The following is a 20,215-nucleotide window of genomic DNA, read 5'->3' on the forward strand; positions in this document are numbered from 1 at the left end:
CAGAGGTTCTCAACCGGTGGTACGCGTACCACTGGTGGTACGCGGATACATTTTAGGTGGTACGCAGTCATATATTAATAACAATAAAAAATGTTGAATGGTGGGGTTTTAAGACTATAATTAATCAAAATAATTGATAAGAAACTAAAAAAATCGTGATTTTATTATTGGTCAAGGACAAACAACAACAGGGAGCTCATTAGGATCTGTTTAAAATTAAATGACTGTTCAATGTACTAATTTAAGATTGTTTTTAATGTACAATTTCATTTTGTATCTAAGTGAATTCTATGTACAATGTACATACATACAAAACATACAGTTGTAGCATGCATTTTCATTTTCCTAAACATGACCAAATGTAATTTTTCATCATTATTATTATATATAAATATCAGGTGGTACGTCGAAATCTCTGAAAATTTCAAGTGGTACGTGTTTACTAAAAGGTTGAGAACCCCTGCCATAAAGGATTTGATTGAATGGAATAAGTACCTACATAAGTCCTTACCTAGAGACTCCAGACAAAGAATAAAATTAGAATCCAGATATAGAATAAGGTAAAGTCCTTACCTAGACTTCAGATATAGAATAAAATTAGAATTAAAAAAAAAGAAAAAAAAATCAGCTTACCCAATCCCATCTCATCTGCCAAGATTGCTCCCTCCAGGCCATTAAAGTACAGAGACCACAACCATTCAACACCAACTAATTGATAGTCCTTCAGTCTACCAGTCAGCAATAATAGATTCTCAGTGCTCTTTGTCTTGTCTTTTTTCCCTGACTTTGATGTGCTTGGCTGCTGACCAACTTGTAGGTTATTGTAATAAACATCACTGCATGTTTCCAACAATTTCAAAGCTTTTTTCAATTCTTCAACTTGTTCTTCGTTAGCCTCTGAGTTGTCAACTTTGTTTAGTGTCTCCTTGGATTCTTGGTTGTCAGCTTCATTTCCTGTGGTTTGTTCCACAGACTCTTCATTATTTACATTATTTTGTTCATCAGAACTCTTGTTGTCTGCTTGCTCTATGAACACCTCAATCTCTGCTACATTTGGTACATCAGATGTTTTATTGTCAACTTCATTTTCTTTGTCAATTTTTTTGTCATCAGCATCATTTTGATCATTGCTCCCTAGGTTTTCTCTGTTATATTCATTTTCCTTATCTTCCATTTTCAGACTTATATTAGACATTGTGTTCAGTTATGTTTTCTTTATTTTGCAATATATGTAATCTCTTTGTAAAAAAACTGAATACTACTTTTGCTACCTACTTCAATTGGAGAAAGATTCTGTATGAAGATTACACATTATTGGAAGTGGTGTTCATTATGTACAAGTATCTAAAACAAGAAGAAAATAAAAATAAATGATGAAGTTTTGTAATGGATAGGTGCTAGAAAAGAAAATTATTAGCAATAATCATTTGGTCAATTGAACCATTTTGACTTTACAAAGGGGTAAAAAGAAGTAAGAACATAATATTTCTATACTATTTTTTTTCTACTTTCTATACCTATTAATAATACCTTTCTATACCTTTTTCTTATACTAATTTTGGGGGTAATATCTAAACTTGAAATTTGAAAAGGGGTACTAGTCTGAAAAAGGATGGGAACCACCAATCATAGCCCAACATGATTCTCAATGAGCTACAAAGGTTGATTGAAAAGAGACATTGCTGGGGCATGGTTGTCAAAGTGATAACACATTTCCTTCCCACACCAAAGGTCCCTGGTTTGATTATAATATTTTTTTTTTTTTTTTTTAAATGGTATTTGTTCAGCCACGACAGTGAAAGAGAAACTGCCCTCAGTAAGGTTCGACAATTTCCCTCGCAACAGGGAGTCAAATTTATCATAATTGAAAGTATTGTTAGGCTGGACGAATTCGAGCAAAGTCCATAATTCTCTGAGGTTGTTTTGTAGTGGAGTTCCTGTAATACGGAAAACAATGAGAAAAATTAAACATTTTGACATGGAAGTATGTAAGAAAATATCCCAAGTAGTTCCAACCGATGGAATGTTCATGAACATAAAATTCATCCCACAGCACCCCAGGCAATTACTTAGGGCCCCCTAAATTTTTGGGCTGTATGCATCTCATGAATTTTGGAATATAGTAATTTCTATTGCCCTCAGTAAGGTTCGACAATTTCCCTCGCAACAGGGAGTCAAATTTATCATAATCGAAAGTATTATTAGGCTGGACGAATTCTAGCAAAGTCCATAATTCTCTGAGGTTGTTTTGTAGTGGAGTTCCTGTAACACGGAAAACAATGAGAAAAATTAAACATTTTGACATGGAAGTATGTAAGTAAATATCCCAAGTCGTTCCAACCGATGGAATGTTCATGAACGTAAAATTTATCCCACAGCACCCCAGGCAATTACTTGGGGCCCCCTAAATTTTTGGCCTGTATGCATCTCATGAATTTTGGAATATAGTAATTTCTAATCAGTTAATTTGTTCCTCTTTGCCCTTTTATCCTTCCTTGCAATAACGAATTGCCTAATGCCTCTTTTCAAAACTCTCTATTTCTACCAGAGAACCTCCAACACCCTCAAAAATCATTTGGACCTCTTTGCACCTTCTCATTATGGAATTAAATACTTTTTATAGGTGTTCGTGTCACTAGAACTACTTTCTCTTCTTGATTTTTTACACCTATTCTTTACACAAGTCTTTTTTTTACGTACTTTGATTACCTACTCGTAATGTTTCATCTCAATTGAGTGTTTTTTACTACCTACCTACCTGTAGGTTGTTGTTGCTTTTTTCCTTGCGTACCTATTTTAGGTTCTCGGTTAGGTAGGTATTCTTACTCACCAATTGGTATGTACGAGTAATAAGCAAAGGGTCACTCCTTCTCAGTTGCAAATAATTAGCCCAACAACAATAACAACAGTGCAATAGAATCTCTCGTCAAGAGAGCTTGGGCTCACACCTGTGAGCGATTGAAATTCCATATTTCGGCTGGGTTTTAACCCACGCTCCGCTGATTAATGGTGCATTATTGTGTAAATCCAGTCCCAAGGTTTGACAACTCCACATGGCTTTAAACTTTTGTGAATACTCGTAATTTTATAGGTACCTGCCTGGCTGTATTAAACGTGCTCATTAACGTTATGGTAAGTATTAGAGGTATTTAAAGATCGCTCATTTCCTCGTGGTCATAAAACCGGTATTGCGATCTCCTATATTAGATACGAAATATCAAACTTGAATCAGTACCCCAAGGATCACTATTACTCTTCTCACCAAATCTCATACTCAGTTCAGAAAGTAGCACTTAAGAACAAATGACTTGTAGGTATGTGATTTACGTCACTAGGCTAATAAATCGAAACACGCGAAAACTTATGGCAAACAAATTACGGACAGGAAGATGTTGTACGGTTATGTGTAGGTACACGATCGTCAACTCATCATACATAAGTAGTTGATTACTATGATGCTACCATAAATTAATATTGGCTGAGTGAAGGCTAAACATTGGTTAAACAATCACTCTTTAAATCACAGCAATTGCAGGTAATGGGTAAGACCATATAATTTTACACATTTTGGTACCTATCAACAATTTGTCTATAATTAACTGATGCATTGAATATTACTCCTGAATAACTATGTGTAGCCATCAGGTGGTCTTGTCCTTTAATTTATGTTTATTACCTCTCTATAGAACAAATGGGAAATTTTAATACAGGTACGCTTTCTCTTCTTGATTTTTTACACATATTCTTTACACAAGTCTTTTTTTTACGTACTTTGATTACCTACTCGTAATGTTTCAACTCAATTGAGTGTTTTTTTATTACCTACCTACCTGTAGGTTGTTGCTTTTTTCCTTGTGTATTTTAGGTTCTCGGTTAGGTAGGTATTCTTACTCACCAATTGGTATGTAATAAGCAAAGGGTCACTCCTTCTCAGTTGCAAATAATTAGCCCAACAATAATAACAACAGTGCCATAGAATCTCTCGTCAAAAGATAGCTTGGGCTCACACCTGTGAGCGATTGAAATTCCATATTTCGGCTGGGTTTCAACCCACGCTCCGCTGATTAATGGTGCATTATTGTAATGTTCCTTATCAATTGAGCAAGAAAAACTATACTACAAGGATGGTGCTTATTTAGAAGTGACTCCCCACTTAATTGAGGGGGTGCATATATGAAAAGGCAAAAAAAGTAACCAAAAACCAAATATTCCCAGATCCATACAATTGAAACTTAATTGTGCGGTTAACCTTGTAAATCAAAATCAGCATGGTATGTTCCTTATCAATTGAGCAAGAAAAACCATACTACAAGGATGGTGCTTATTTAGAAGTGACTCCCCACTTAATTGAGGGGGTGCATATATGAGAAGGCAAAAAAGTAACCAAAAACCAAATATTCCCAGATCCATACAATTGAAACTTAATTGTGCGGTTAACCTTGTAAATCAAAATCAGCATGGATAATCTCGTAAACAAAACAAGCAAATAACAAAAGGTCAGGTTCAGCTTCGTTATTTGACTTTGTCATGAATATGGTCTCGGAATACAATACTACCTATCTAGATTGATAAAGAAAACAAGTTACGATTAACTTGAAAAATACACACCGACTGGTAATAGCGGTTTTATTTCCCATGACAAAATAAATGTAGCCAAAAATATACATTTTAACAAAGTAATATTTATCCTTTCACATTTCAAGCAAGTGCATTAAACAATAGATCTTGTAAACACGTTTCAACACTTTCTGATACAATAAATGAGAAAGATAGGTACAACAATTAAAGAAATAAAACTAAGGTTAAAAGCAATCGTTTAATTATAACTAATTTCCCAAATGTGTTCTAACATATAAATTCAATTTCGTATAATATGGAATGACCTATACCTTTGTAAAATACTGCCCGCCCTGCTGCGTTAGAACTGAAAATTCCACATAACAACGCTGTTTATCCAACCTCTTTAGTTTAAACAAAACTGCCAAAGGGCAAAAGAAATAATATTAAAACTTCAGTCAAAATAAAACTAGAAAGAAAAAATAAAATACATAGTAAACAAAATAAAATAGTATAATTCTAATAGGAAATTACGCAGAATGAAATTTTTCAAAGGAATGTAAATGGAGTAAAAAAGGAGTTCTACCAAGTTAAAAAAAAAAAAAAAAACCCTAGCTTGTAAAGAAAAAGAAAGCTCTAAAAAGATTACCTATTATAAAATATGTAAAAATTTATAAACGGAACAAGTTTTCTAGTATATTTCATCTATTTTTCTCCGACTGTAGTAGAAAAGTTCCTGATACAAAAGGACATCTCAGTGAATTGTATACTGTACCTACACTAGAGGTAGAGAATGGTAAAACACAAGTGCATAATAATTATTATTCAAGAACATAACTATTACATGCATGCTGCAATTTACAAGGAGAGCATTTTTTTCTTCTTCGAATTAAACGAAGAAAAGACAAAAAAGATTGAGAATCAAAAGATAAAATAGAAACAATAGCAAAATTTAAATCACTACATTATTTACTACTTAATTAAAACTAAATTCGATTGTTACTTTTTAAGTTTTAGTAACAGTCATAAGAATAACAAAAACTTTGCATTTAAATAGGTACAGATTTATGATCTCAATCAGAATATTAGATCAAATGTAGGTATTGAGGTACCTTACCTATAAATCATAGGATCTCTTCCTCTGCCCCAGCAATAAAATACCTTTAAAAAAGAAGGATAAAATACTAGATTTATAATACATATATAAATTAGATTTATCACCTATGTAAGTAATACCTATTAATCTTATATTTATTTATAATTAATCCACAGTAAAGTATACTAATAGGTGGACTGAGTGTTGCTTCAGCCAGCACAAGTTTTCGAACTGTTAATAAAGGCTGATCCGGTAAGGAGAGCCAACCTTGCCTGAAGCTTGTAATCCCAATTTTCAAAAAGTTGCTACTCCCATGTTTTGAGATAAGCTTGAGATTTCAGAGAAACTTTATATTATGAATCATATAAAAATCTAAAAAATCCATGGATTAATCGTATATTATGGGATTCGCATTTGTATTATGGAAACTTGGGGTTTCGAATCCAGCAGAAAATAAAATCATAAGGCAGGGAAAAGCTATTTTTGTAAATTAAGTTCAAACAAAGTCTTTTCAATTGATAGATAGTTCGTTTTAGGAGTTCGAAAAACTGACGTCAAGTAACATGATAAAATATAAAAAAGACAGCATCGAAAAGATACTTGGAAACTATTGTAACATCTATCACATTGAAGTTCAAAGTATAATAAAATTACACAACAGACATGTAACGAATTACATCAACAGGTACAACGTGGGGCAATGTACCTACATACATAGAGTCTATACTAAAAATAAATAAAAAAAATCAGTTTTAAATACATAGTAATCTAACGACACCTTCCAATTAAAATCTAGCAATTATTTTCAGTGTAAAATTTAAGCCATGTTAAGTTTACAGTAGATTGTGAAAGCCTTTAAAAAAAAAAAAAAAAAAAAAAAAAAAAAAACATATTGCGTATGTTTGTGCTTCGCCAAGTGTACACCTCATAAAAGGGATAAAAAATGATCATCTCAACCTATAGGACTTGAAGGTGATCAAGTACATACGAGTAACTAATAGACCAGATAATAATTATGATACATTCTAAAATAAGCCTCTTATGAAGCCACAAGTTCTCATAAATTATGTTTTCTCATAAATTATGAGAATTATAAAAAGTTCTCATAAATTATGTTTTCGACGAAACAAGTATAGAAAGATCTCATAATTTACATATTCGATCTGGAAATTCCATCGGGAAAATGCAAAATTTGAGGCATTAGGAAACTCACAGTCAGTATTTTCAAAACAAAGACCTTTTTCTAAACTTTTACTCTACATAAAAAAAGAAGAAATTTCATTGATTTGAGGAATGCATTGTTACTAATTTTACAAAGAGAGTGATCAATAACCGAGGAAATTTCCAGTGTTACTTACATTGAATAAATTATTATCATTAAATGCAAATTTTGCATCAGACATTGAAATTCTATAATCTTCCTCGAGTATTTAAAACTTTTTTTCTTTCTCTGATCCCGTTTTGAGATATGCATTGATAAAGAACCTCAGGAACAGTGCGAAATAACTTAAATACATGAGCAAAGAAAGTTTAATGTTCAAATGAGAAACTTTGCAGGGTTGTCCAGCATTGATGTATTGCAGGGACCAGATATTCACTAGAGAACCGATAACCATTTGAAGAATTTGTAGAGAGGTTACCATCATTGCGGATGCTTTCGGAGGTCGCTTGCCCATGGCACGTAGAGCGAAATAAGAGTACATAAGAGAGTGGACACAGTAATTCATGACAACGAACCATCTTGCTGAGGAGGTATATTCCTTGTAGGCATACCAGGTGTAGAGGAGCACAGTGATATGATGGTACCAGTGAAGGAATATCAGCGGTTGCTTGCGTAGGATTATGAACACAGTATCACCAAGTTCAGGAACTTTGGAAAGGGCAAACATCCAGGTCCAAAAACCGGCAACTTTGTCATCTTCAATGAAACTGAAACAAAGGAAAATCAATTTCATATTAGAGCTTTCATAGGTAATGAGAATATCCTTCTTGGTTTTCCAATCAAAACATGTTTGTTTGGATTAACCGACAATATACTATACAAGTGGGTTTTCAGAGAATTTCATTATTGAATCTTCAAAGCAAACGTGAGATCGACAATCTATTTGACTGTGTAGCTCAAACATTGCTTTGGAGATGGGTCCCAATGTTTTTCTCCCTTACGCAATAGTTCTTTTCCATAGGGGTTAACCCACAAAGAAACGTGAGGTATGGTATTGACTACAGTGGTTATCATTATAGTCTTGCAACCTGCAGTCAGCGGTTTGAGGCCATAGTAGAGTGTGGTGTGGGGGGTTTTTTTTTAATCTCATTAATGAAAATTGCAAAAATAGAAGCAAATTTTCTTAATTCGGGATTTTTAGTAGAGTAAAAAACATATCCAATTTCTATAAAACAAATAGACGATATTCATAATGAGAATATCCTAGGTTTTCCATTCAAAACAGGTTTGCTTGCAAACAACAACATACTCGTATAGAGGAAAAATTTAATGAGGTTTTCCAGATAATTTCATTATTGAATCTTCATTCAAAGCAAACGTAAGATCGACAATCTTAGAATATTTGACTCTGTAGTAAACTGTGGTTCAAACATTGCTTTGGAGTTGGGTCCCCCAATATGTTTTCCCCCTTGCGCAATAGTTCTTTTAGATAGGGGTTGACCCACAAAGAAACGTGAGGTATGGTATTGACTACCTACAGTGGTTATCATTATAGTCTTGCAACCTGCAGTCAGCGGTTTGAGGCCATAGTAGGGTGTGGTGTGGGTTTTTTTTTTAATCTCATTAATGAAATTGCAAAAATAGAAGCAAATTTTCTTAATTCGGGATTTTTAGTAGAGTAAAAAACATATCCAATTTCTATAAAACAAATAGACGATATGATGAGTTGACAATCGTGTACCTACACATAACCGTACAACATCTTCCTGTCCGTAATTTGTTTGCCATAAGTTTTCGCGTGTTTAAATCGATTTATTAGCCTAGTGACGTAAATCACATACCTACAAGTCATTTGTTCTTAAGTGCTACTTTCTGAACTGAGTATGAGATTTGGTAAATAGACGAGTAGAGTAGTACCTACAATTTATTGTACAATAGGATTGACAGGGGATAGGTACCTGGTATCTACGGAAAATCTACACAGACTGCATCATAATAGTTGTCATTAGTTTTGTTACTTATGCTTGCAGTAACAATTTACATATCTCACTTCATGCTTATTTCATGCTTTTCAAGATAAACGAATTAACGAGAAGCTTGTGAATTATTGGGTACCTACCATTCCTACCAATTAATATCGACACTAATACTAATTTATAAATTTACAAGAAGATTATGAATTCTCAATTAATAATGACTGAATTACCTATTGAAAAAAAATAAATAAATAATAATTAATTTATGAATTCACAAGAACAACTCATCAAGTATGTAGGTACACAGGAAGACAATTTTGAAAATCCTCCATAAGTGTCGACATATTTTGACAACAATAAAATTTGGGAATTAATAATTTTCAAACTCGTATATTGATTTGCTAGGTGTCAATCCACATGTCATGGCCCTAGTACAAGGCCATCTCACAGGCCGATTTGCCCTAAAATTCATTGAAAACTCAAAAAAGGAAAATTATAGGCACGTCACGTAGGTATGTAAGTACTGGTAAATAGTCTATATCGTTTTTAGAAAAATTATGACAGAAACATAAGTACATACCTAGGCACAAAAAAGTACTTAAACTCACTTAAAGAGTGATAGAAGTAGAATCAACCCTCTCCAACATTGGCCCAAAACTGACTTATCAGTTAAAACAGTAAAACAGCTAATTAGAATATTAAGTAGAAACCATGTTTTTTGACATAACATTGACCCATTGTAATGATTTTACTGATCCAAATTTTTTGGACTACACTGACCTTTGTTCGAAACAATGAAATAACATGTTGATATATGTAATAGGTAGAACTGACTTATCAGTTAAAACAGTAAAACAGCTAATTAGAATATTAAGTAGAAACCATGTTTTTTAACATAACATTGACCCATTCTAATGATTTTACTGATCCAAATTTTTTGGACTACACTGACCATTGTTCGAAACAATGAAACAACATGTTGATATATGTAATAGGTAGATCGATACTTTTCTTCTTCTTTCGTACATGACATACTTAAGTAGGTACCTACACAATCAAATTTTGTATTTTTCTATCATCTATTTTTGACACTATAAATGACTAAACCTTTGTTTAAGTGAATTTTATAAGTTACGTAGGAACGTAGGAACTTACATGTATTAATTGCAACACATTGAACAATGTACATTTTTCCTATAATATGGCTTTGTTTATACCTATCTATGTAGTTCTGTTTATATCTTTGAAAAAAATACACTATCTCATATTATTACATGGGGAAAAATACAAATCACCATACATAATTGCCTAGAGTTATGTCATTAGTAATTTGTAGTAGCTACTTACTTACGAGTAGTTAATTAAAGTATGTAGTTCTGTTTATATCTTTGAAAAATTTACACTATCTCATATTATTACATGGGAAAAATACAAATCACCATACATAATTGCCTAGAGTTATGTCATTAGTAATTTGTAGTAGCTACTTACTTACGAGTAGTTAATTAACGAGAACTAACTAATACTATGTATAATAAATTAATAATACTAATATTCCATAACCGTTTGACTCATAAAACAGAGGATTTCATTTTCACGGGACCGAGAGACATAACTTTTTAATGTGCAAAATATTCCAATAATTAATTACCTTTTGTGCTACGCAAAAAGCGTAGAGACTTCTTTTTTCCTTTTATTACTGTTATTACCTTTTTTTTCTAAATTAATCAGGGTGTTTATCTTGTAAAATGTACTCCCCATAATGTATCAAATATATAAGACCTTGGTTAGACTGCGGGGGGAAAAGGGACTTTTCAGTCCTATCCCAGCAGGATAAATAAGGTATATTCTATTCTACAAAACTTGTGAAATGTTGTAGGCGACCAGTGGTTTTTTGACGTTGAATGCTCCAGTTTCCTGAGACCAACCTCGGTGGATTTTCTAAATTAATCAGGGTGTTTATCTTGTAAAATGTATACTCCCCATAATGTATCAAATATATAAGACCTTGGTTAGACTGCGGGGGGAAAAGGGACTTTTCAGTCCTATTCCAGCAGGATAAATAAGGTCTATTCTACAAAACTTGTGAAATGTTGTAGGCGACCAGTGGTTTTTTGACGTTGAATGCTCCAGTTTCCTGAGACCAACCTCGGTGGTGTAGTGGTTCGAATCCGGGTCAGGTCATAAAATTTAGCGTATTGTATTACGCGAGAAACGAAACCCTATAACTCGAGAACGGTAAGAGCTAGAGACTTGAAATTTGATGTGTAGTCCACAAATGTGACAAGGATGCAACACGAAAGTTATGGTTAAGATCGGTGAAACGGTTGGTGGTACTTTGGCGGATTTCTGTATAATTCAATAGGATAAGGAAAGTTGTGTGATATTCAGACAAGATTCCCCCCCTTGTTTTTGGTCTTAATTAAAGAAAAATATCTATTTAAGAGCTTATTTATAAAAGAGGCAAGTAACAGGGAGGTGGACGGAGAGAGAGAGATAGGGAAATAGTTCGGTATATTATAAGACCTCTCCTAATTTACACTTCTGTTATGCGATAACAACTGATAAAGGATAAAGTTGCCATTGTAAGTATTGATTATCATGATGGAAATGGTGCATAACAGAGAAACTGGATCACCTTCTTTCTATCTTCTCTACTTGGTTTATGGCTTCCACTTACAACTTGAGGTTTTCCCAGTTTTCCAAGAGAAAATAAAATGGAAAAATACTCAAGCACAAGTAACTAGGTACATGATTTAATAACCTACTTGGCTATCAGAGATTAGAGCTCTAGGTACCTGGTACCTCTAGTTAGCAGCTCATAGTTTATTAGTTAACTGTGATCTGTGACTGATAACTTTAGAAAACTAACAAATTAGAACTGGTAAAAATGGAAAAAAAATACAAGACTAACTGGAAAAATTTGCCTATTTAGAACTAAATCATTATTTAAAGAAAACTAACAAATTAGAACTGGTAAAAATGGAAAAAAAATACAAGACTAACTGGAAAAATTTGCCTATTTAGAACTAAATCATTATTTATACTATTACACTACAAGTAATTATGAAGGCACTTTGAACTGGGCATAGGTCAGATTCCAGAAGATAGATTATTAAAAGAAAGTTCAATATCTTCTCAGAAGTACTCAGAACTTGGATATCAGAGATTAGAGCTCTAGGTACCTGGTACCTCTAGTTAGCAGCTCATAGTTTATTAGTTAACTGTGATCTGTGACTGATATACTGATAACTTTCAACTTAACCGACTGTACTCTTGATAAACGAACAGGTAGGTAAATAAATGAAAGAAAAAGTAAAAAAAAAAATAAACGAATAGAATCTGAATGAAAAAGAAAACAAGATGAACAAGAAATACAAGAATGCATCTACCGATCTACCCCACTCCGCCATAACAAATTTGAATTTCCCCTCTCTCTTATCAGTTACGAATACAGCGCTGAACTTGATTAGTGTGCAAACTAGCAACTATTAGTTCACCAAACTACCTATAGAGTACGCTACTATACAGTACAAGCATGGGATCGCTAGCTTTTTGAATGACAATTCCAAGTAGCCCATTTTACTCGATTTCCATGTTTGGCAGTAAACTAGTGTCTGGTTGTGGGATTATAAACAGGTAGGAGAACAGCTTTACCTAACCAGCCTAGCTAGCTGGCAGTTTTCAAAGGATTGGATCTTTAAACTTTAAATTCTCTAAGCTCACACTTCTTCAATATACGAAAAAACATCGGATATTTGAAGAGGTTAAGAATATATATACGAGTGTAAGGTAGCAGCGTAGAAGCCATGCTGTAGCCAAGATTTGGGCACCTTTCATAAAAATGCAATTTTATTTGTTGAAAATATCGAAAGAAATTCTCTTCTCTAGCCCCCTGACCCCCTGATTAGACGATGTTTTTGGAAATATACCAAGAAACATAAACATTCAGTCAATAAATACTCGTACAACAGTATTCTGTATTATATCTAACAAGATTTATTTAATTACCTACAACATTTTTATTTTACTAGCATAAAACTTGTCGTCTTCGGGGCAAGTGGATGTTTAGGAAAATAATTTTGTATTTTTGTGAGAGGAAGGTGAACTGAATGAGTTGTTTCGTATAAAATAAAAATAAATTTTCTGGAATGAAATGGACTGGGAAAGATGGGGAGCCCTCTGAAATTGGTAAGAACAGTATTTGTGACTTTAGTTCTCGATATATAAATATTAACTGAAGTTCAGCAGCTTCGAGTATGTATCTTGTCTTGACAGATAATTTGTCTAGCTAAATTTGTTTGATTCACTTTCCTATAATAATAGCTGGCTGAAATCATTACTGAAATAGGATTTGTACAAATTGTTTACCTCATATCTAAAATACTAGAAGGAGAACCCTCTTTAAATGCACCTAGTATTTATTAACGCTAGGATGCTATATCTTGGATCTTTAAACTTTAAATTCTCTAAGCTCACACTTCTTCAAAATACGAAAAAACATCGGATATGTGAAGAGGTTAAGAATATATTTACGAGTGTAAGGTAGCAGCGTAGAAGCCATGCTGTAGCCAAGATTTGGGCACCTTTCATAAAAATGCAATTTTATTTGTTGAAAATACATAAAATAGGTAACGTTCGTTTGTATCGTATTTTAGAGGCGGCCGAGTGGTTTTCTTAGAAGTTCTCATTTTGTCTCTTCTACATTCGACATTTCTAATGTCTGTAAATTATAAACTCTTGTTAATTCAAGTTACATTCTAAAATAAGCCTCTTATGAAGCCACAAGAATAAAAAGTTCTCATATATTATGTTTTCGACGAAACAAGTATAGAAAGATCTCATAATTTACATAATTATTCGATCTGGAAATTCCATCGGGAAAATGCAAAATTTGAGGCATTAGGAAACTCACAGTCAGTATTTTCAAAACAAAGACCTTTTTAAAAAAATACTGTACGCAGCATTTTTTCAGCTTTCATTATGTAGGTACCTACAATCGATAACGTTGAAAATTCTGTACTCACTGAACTTACATGAGGTAGATACCCTCTTGTTGAAGAAGTAGAACTATTGGAAGCAAATGATGAATATGCTCATGTTCGATTACCCGATGGACGAAGAACTACTGTCTCTACACGGCACCTTGCGCCTCCTGGTTCTACTGAAATTCAACCATCCCTACAACAACTTGATCCAACTCTGCAACAGCCTGATGATATTAGTGAACTTGAAAATCAACCTGGAGAACCAGAGAAAGAAGAAGAAGTTCCTCCAGAGCCACCTCAACCTCCAGTTGTACACGATCGACCTAACCACCCCTACAACAACTTGATCCAACTCTGCAACAGCCTGATGATATTGGTGAACTTGAAAATCAACCTGGAGAACCAGAGAAAGAAGAAGAAGTTCCTCCAGAGCCACCTCAACCTCCAGTTGTACACGATCGACCAGTACGAAATAGAAGACCCCCTGCATACCTCAGAGATTATATTACCGATTTCTGAAGGATGAGGTGAATGTGGTAATCTTCGAGTTGACTACCATCGGCTTGAAAGAGCCAGTAGCCTGGTCCTGATTTCTAATCAGAGCCAGTCCTAATATTTTCAGTCTGATTCAGTCTAACTAAACTGTTCAACCGATATGGCAAAATTCTTGACAATTAAAACCTTTAATTCGAGGTCTAAAATATCTTGTTTTCTTTTCACATGTCACAACTGGGACTTGAACCCCCTTCAAACTAAGTTTTACACCTAAGCTCCATATCATTATAATCGACATATTCAACTTGTTTCATGTAGTTTTCTACCTATTTAAGTGGGTTATTAACGGCTGTACTTAATAATTTATTTAGATGCTTCCTATGAAGACGAATTAATATCTTGTGTTTTTCTTTTCACATGTCACAACTGGGACTTGAAGCCCCTTCAAACTAAGTTTTACACCTAAGCTCCATATTCAAATTGTTTCATGTAGTTTTCTACCTATTTAAGTGGGCTATTAACGGCTGTACTTAATAATTTATTTAGATGCTTCCTATGAAGACGAATTCGAGGTTAACTTCTCGGGGTCAATATTTTTATAGGGAAAGAACGAAGGTTGTCTGAGAAGGGAAGACCCCGAGACACATTTTACATTCGTCCTCAGTCCTCACACACGCGACAATTAGATTACTAGACCAACATTATGCTAAGTACCTTGAGCCAATAAAAAGCGCACATTGTTATGAATGAATTGAACAATGGAAATGTTCAATGATGAGTATCTACGTAACCTCTATTTTCCTCGTCTAGGCGAATTTGGGTCAGTGCACCTGCACTTTTTCCGATCGATTTGAATAGTCATGTGGGGAAACATTGAGAACACTCTCAATACAATAGATTACAGGAGAGCAAACTTGGAAACCATTTCCCCATTTTTTTCTTCCTATTTGTTTTCTTATTTTCCTCCGTTCCTTCCCGTTTCTTTTTTGCCTGCTTGTGAAAATACTTTTTTATCAACAACACCTGCATTATATATATAATTACTCAAGTTGAATTAATAATGGGGCCGTTATAATTACAGGTAAACATAGAATGTCTTCATGTACGAAATTTTTTGTAGGTATATACCTAAGTACCTAGGTAGGTTTTTTTTTTTATTATTATTATTATCATTCAGTTCTACCTAATAATAATAGCTAACCTAATGAAAAAAGTGTCCTTGATTTACAATCCACCCCCACCTAACAGGTAAATTTTCAAGGAAAACCTGTTTTTCTTGGGTAAAAAAATCACCCCTAAAAAAAAAAAAAAAAAAAAAAAAAAAAAAAAAAAAAACCCCCTCCCCTTGTTCCTTATTCATAGCTGAATAGGTCTTGGGTAAACTGGTATTATCCAACTCATCTTTTCCTTGACCCCAGTTTGTTTGTAATGTCAAAATCCTATCTGATTAGGTAATTTTCCTTTCATTATTTTATCAATTTTTTTCTTGAATATGTGTATACCTAGGGAGATACCTGTTTCACCCATTACCTAAATTAAATTTATTAAATACTTAAGGAATTTGAACTTGAAAAACTTCTGTATGGTTAGTACAACCTAAACATAATAGGTTTAAAAATACCGTGGGTAGGCTAGTAAGGTATCCAAATATCCATAAGTTTTAGAAGGGCAATCTAGATTATAGTTCTGACTATAAAACTTGGAGCCAACAGCCCAAATTATAATTTACTTTAAGTAAAGTTGATGTTTTTATTAAAATGTTACATGTTAGAAATGCTACAGAGAGTGAGAGAGAGAGAAACTGCATAAGTAATTTAGTAATAGGGAAAATATAAACCTACTCAGTCATTTAAGAACACTGAGTATTTAAGATAAGGAAGAAAGTTAAAGACTGGGAGGAAGCAAAGGCAAATGTCAATCAAAATAAATAATGTATTGTCCTATTCAATGGGCGATAAAGAGGTACCTACCTATACCAACTTCTGATAACAAAATTGAGACATTTTTTTTTTTTTTTTTCAAATATTTCATTTGAAACTGTATGAGTCATATTTTTAATCATCCCTTCAGTAATAATAAGTTAGTACCTACTTACTGGTAGACATGAAAAGGCTCAAATAAATTGGTATCTAACAGGATGATGCTTTATCCTTTACCCTTAAAAGCTCAATGTATACTTGTTCTAATTTTAACAGCAACACCTTCTCCTACCCTTTTACACCGTCTTATAATTATAATGGGAACAATACTTAAATATCGGTAGAAACTTACCTAGGAACACAGACTGAGTACCTACTTACTGGTAGACATGAAAAGGCTCAAATAAATTGGTATCTAACAGGAATGCTTTATCCTTTACACTTAAAAGCTCAATGTATACTTGTTCTAATTTTAACAGCAACACCTTCTTCTACCCTTTTACACCGTCTTATAATTATAATGGGAACAATAAATATCGGTAGAAACTTACCTAGGAACACAGACTGAATGATAAACTCCATAGTTCTTCAGAACATGAATCAGTTCTGGTGCAGTTCTGCAAGCTCCAATAATACTGAAAGTGGCCAAAAGTGTGTTCCAGACAATCAAAGCCTTCCTCAGAGTGAACCTAGGTCTATTCTGCATCAAATGCTGGCCACCAAAAATGACCAAAATGTAAATGCCACAGTACCAAAATCCAATGGTCCAATTTTTCTCCATCCATGTTTTGGTATCCAAGTGCTGAAATTTGTCTTCAAAGTTGAACATATAGGAATAGTTGGCTGACATTCCTGAGTGAATGCTGGGGTTCACTACAGTGTTGATGCTTTCTTCTTGCATTTCTAGTTTCTATGATAACGTTATGTGAAAATACAGGGCGGTAAGGTCCCGGGTTCGATCCATGGTGCATTCTCTTTTCAGATATATATGGTGCGGTCTCTTTTCAATCCACCCTGGAAATTTCTCTGTCACACAGTAAATGATCTCAAAATGTTCAATAATTAGAAGACTAAACAATAACAATGTGTCTCCTCAATAATATAGTTAGCTAGTCAGCCAGCCAGTCGAAAGAAATTCTCTTCTCTAGCCCCCTGACCCCCTGATTAGACGATGTTTTTGGAAATATACCAAGAAACATAAACATTCATGTGAAAATACAGGGCGGTAAGGTCCCGGGTTCGATCCATGGTGCATTCTCTTTTGAGATATATATGGTGCGGTCTCTTTTCAATCCACCCTGGAAATTTCTCTGTCACACAGTAAATGATCTCAAAATGTTCAATAATTAGAAGACTAAACAATAACAATGTGTCTCCTCAATAATATAGTTAGCTAGTCAGCCAGCCAGTCGAAAGAAATTCTCTTCTCTAGCCCCCTGACCCCCTGATTAGACGATGTTTTTGGAAATATACCAAGAAACATAAACATTCAGTCAATAAATACTCGTACAACAGTATTCTGTATTATATCTAACAAGATTTATTTAATTACCTACAACATTTTTATTTTACTAGCATAAAACTTGTCGTCTTCGGGGCAAGTGGATGTTTAGGAAAATAATTTTGTATTTTTGTGAGAGGAAGGTGAACTGAATGAGTTGTTTCGTATAAAATAAAAATAAATTTTCTGGAATGAAATGGACTGGGAAAGATGGGGAGCCCTCTGAAATTGGTAAGAACAGTATTTGTGACTTTAGTTCTCGATATATAAATATTAACTGAAGTTCAGCAGCTTCGAGTATGTATCTTGTCTTGACAGATAATTTGTCTAGCTAAATTTGTTTGATTCACTTTCCTATAATAATAGCTGGCTGAAATCATTACTGAAATAGGATTTGTACAAATTGTTTACCTCATATCTAAAATACTAGAAGGAGAACCCTCTTTAAATGCACCTAGTATTTATTAACGCTAGGATGCTATATATTGGATCTTTAAACTTTAAATTCTCTAAGCTCACACTTCTTCAAAATACGAAAAAACATCGGATATGTGAAGAGGTTAAGAATATATTTACGAGTGTAAGGTAGCAGCGTAGAAGCCATGCTGTAGCCAAGATTTGGGCACCTTTCATAAAAATGCAATTTTATTTGTTGAAAATACATAAAATAGGTAACGTTCGTTTGTATCGTATTTTAGAGGCGGCTGAGTGGTTTTCTTAGAAGTTCTCATTTTGTCTCTTCAACATTCGACATTTCTAATGTCTGTAAATTATAAACTCTTGTTAATTCAAGTACATAATTAAATTTTACAGTACGATTTTGTCAATTTTAAATCCGATTTTTCTTCATTTTTCCCAGATAAATATCAAGATAAAAACATTTTTGAGGACACCAATGATCGATGCCCAAGAATCAAGCAGGACACCAATGATCGATGCCCAAGAATCAAGCAGGACACCAATGATCGATGCCCAAGAATCAAGGAGGACACCAGTGATCGATGCCCAAGAATCAAGGAGGACACCAGTGATCGATGCCCAAGAATCAAGCAGGACACCAGTGATCGATGCCCAAGAATCAAGCAGGACACCAGTGATCGATGCCCAAGAATCAAGCAGGACACCAGTGATCGATGCCCAAGAATCAAGCAGGACACCAGTGATCGATGCCCAAGAATCAAGCAGGACACCAGTGATCGATGCCCAAGAATCAAGCAGGACACCAGTGATCGATGCCCAAGAATCAAGCAGGACACCAATGATCGATGCCCAAGAATCAAGCAGGACACCAGTGATCGATGCCCAAGAATCAAGGAGGACACCAGTGATCGATGCCCAAGAATCAAGGGGGAAAACAGGCTGGCCAAAAGGGCGCGTTCGATCAAGCAAGATTTCTTTGGAATATTCTCATCCATCAGGTCCACTTCCAAATCACCTTCTCCAAAACCGTATAGAGATAACGTGATGAAAACCGCGGATGAGCAAAGCTTGTCACATTGCTTCAAACAGGTAAGCTCGTCACATTGCTTCAAACAGGTACTGATTTCTTTGGAATATTCTCATCCATCAGGTCCACCTCCAAATCACCTTCTCCAAAACCGTACAGAGATAACGTGATGAAAACCGCGGATGAGCAAAGCTTGTCACATTGCTTCAAACAGGTAAGCTCGTCACATTGCTTCAAACAGGTACACCATAAGTGATTATGGGGACAAAGTAGGTTTGATAAATCGTCTTTTTGCATTTTATGGGTACATCAAATCTTTCACAATGTTGTAAAAGCCACTTCCTAGTTATATTCTTCTATTCAATTCCTTTCCACTTGTTCCATCATTTGAGATCATACTTCCAAGATATTTGAACTGTTCAACTTTCTTTTAAGAATAAAAAATCAATTGATTAAGAATAAAAAAAAAACCTTCATGTTTGGAGACTATCTCCAGACAGTCTCTCTTCATTCTCAGGGGGTAACACACATTTATTAATGGGGTGCATTCATCCTTGAAAGACAAATGAGTACCAAGTGGATACTTGAGTATCTAAATTGACTAGCAACCAGTGTCAGCATTACTAGAGTTAAAAGAAAATTTATAGAGTTGACAAATTAGTAAAGGAGGTTCTTTGTGATGCTGTGTCCACAAAAAAATGCAAAGACTTTCCAAATTTCTCCACAGGTGATTCATGATTCAGATGATTTGCCTAGACATAAGTAATACCCACTTACTTTGGGTTCAAGACCTTAAGTTTTCACTGACCTTGATAAGTAATTACTCATGTGTAGAAAATAATTCACTTCTACAGCTCATTTCTATCTTCTCTTTTCATTATCTTTCTTATTCTTCCTTCACGTGTGTCCAGATATATTTTAAAAGCTTTAAAACTTCAAATCAAAGAGAAGACTTGAAGTGGTGTTACCCCTCTCTGTTGCCTCCTTAATTTTTTCATTCATAAAATTTATGAGACTTTCAGGTTCAGGACTTGCAGGAATAAAGAAGGGGATTATCCAACTCATCTTTCCTTG

At 34.2% G+C, this 20,215-nt stretch overlaps 3 protein-coding genes across 5 annotated transcripts in view; 1 reads left to right on the forward strand and 2 right to left on the reverse strand.

Moving 5' to 3' along the window:
- LOC103513503 (ATP-dependent DNA helicase DDM1) overlaps positions 1–1,383 on the reverse strand; it is a gene marked incomplete in the record, with an annotated part of 5,502 nt that extends 4,119 nt beyond the window's left edge. The window contains 1 exon segment of the mRNA XM_008478338.3: positions 634–1,383. Within this exon segment, the coding sequence (XP_008476560.1) occupies positions 634–1,195 (562 nt within the window).
- A 5,164-nt stretch (positions 1,384–6,547) lies between these two features.
- LOC103513505 (elongation of very long chain fatty acids protein 6) lies at positions 6,548–17,107 on the reverse strand. Its single transcript, XM_008478341.2, has 2 exons — positions 16,745–17,107; positions 6,548–7,582 (listed from the first exon to the last, which is right to left on the reverse strand). Exons 1-2 carry the CDS (start codon positions 17,092–17,094, stop codon positions 7,084–7,086), a joined length of 849 nt encoding a protein of 282 aa, XP_008476563.1. The 5' UTR covers positions 17,095–17,107; the 3' UTR covers positions 6,548–7,083.
- LOC113469176 (transcription elongation factor SPT5-like) lies at positions 10,272–19,201 on the forward strand. Of its 3 annotated transcripts, XM_026826678.1 has the most exons (3): positions 10,272–10,320; positions 10,891–11,029; positions 18,554–19,201. In XM_026826678.1, exon 3 carries the CDS (start codon positions 18,590–18,592, stop codon positions 19,157–19,159), a length of 570 nt encoding a protein of 189 aa, XP_026682479.1. In that variant the 5' UTR covers positions 10,272–10,320; positions 10,891–11,029; positions 18,554–18,589; the 3' UTR covers positions 19,160–19,201. The 3 variants fall into 3 exon arrangements, 2 of the variants coding, with proteins under 2 accessions (XP_026682479.1, XP_026682478.1); XR_003392678.1 differs by lacking the exons at positions 10,272–10,320; positions 18,554–19,201 and adding an exon at positions 13,767–13,887 and having other exon boundaries at positions 10,748–11,029; XM_026826677.1 differs by lacking the exons at positions 10,272–10,320; positions 10,891–11,029 and adding an exon at positions 17,486–17,925.
- Positions 19,202–20,215: the final 1,014 nt, after the last annotated feature.

Source organism: Diaphorina citri, unplaced genomic scaffold, assembly GCF_000475195.1.
Source record: "Diaphorina citri unplaced genomic scaffold, Diaci psyllid genome assembly version 1.1 scaffold980, whole genome shotgun sequence".
In the NCBI taxonomy this organism is placed as follows: Eukaryota; Metazoa; Arthropoda; class Insecta; order Hemiptera; family Psyllidae; genus Diaphorina; species Diaphorina citri.

What these genes read in the sequence shown, in the direction of transcription:
- LOC113469176 (XM_026826677.1), top strand. Translation starts at nt 17,905, where the DNA reads ATGGGGAGCCCTCTGAAATTG. An exon ending in TGGGGAGCCCTCTGAAATTG is followed by an intron (nt 17,926 to 18,553) that starts GTAAGAACAGTA and finishes CATTTTTCCCAG; the next exon opens with ATAAATATCAAGATAAAAAC.
- LOC103513505 (XM_008478341.2), bottom strand. Translation starts at nt 17,094, where the DNA reads ATGCAAGAAGAAAGCATCAACACTGTAGTGAACCCCAGCATTCACTCA. An exon ending in CATTCAGTCTGTGTTCCTAG is followed by an intron (nt 7,583 to 16,744) that starts GTAAGTTTCTAC and finishes CCTTTGTTTCAG; the next exon opens with TTTCATTGAAGATGACAAAG.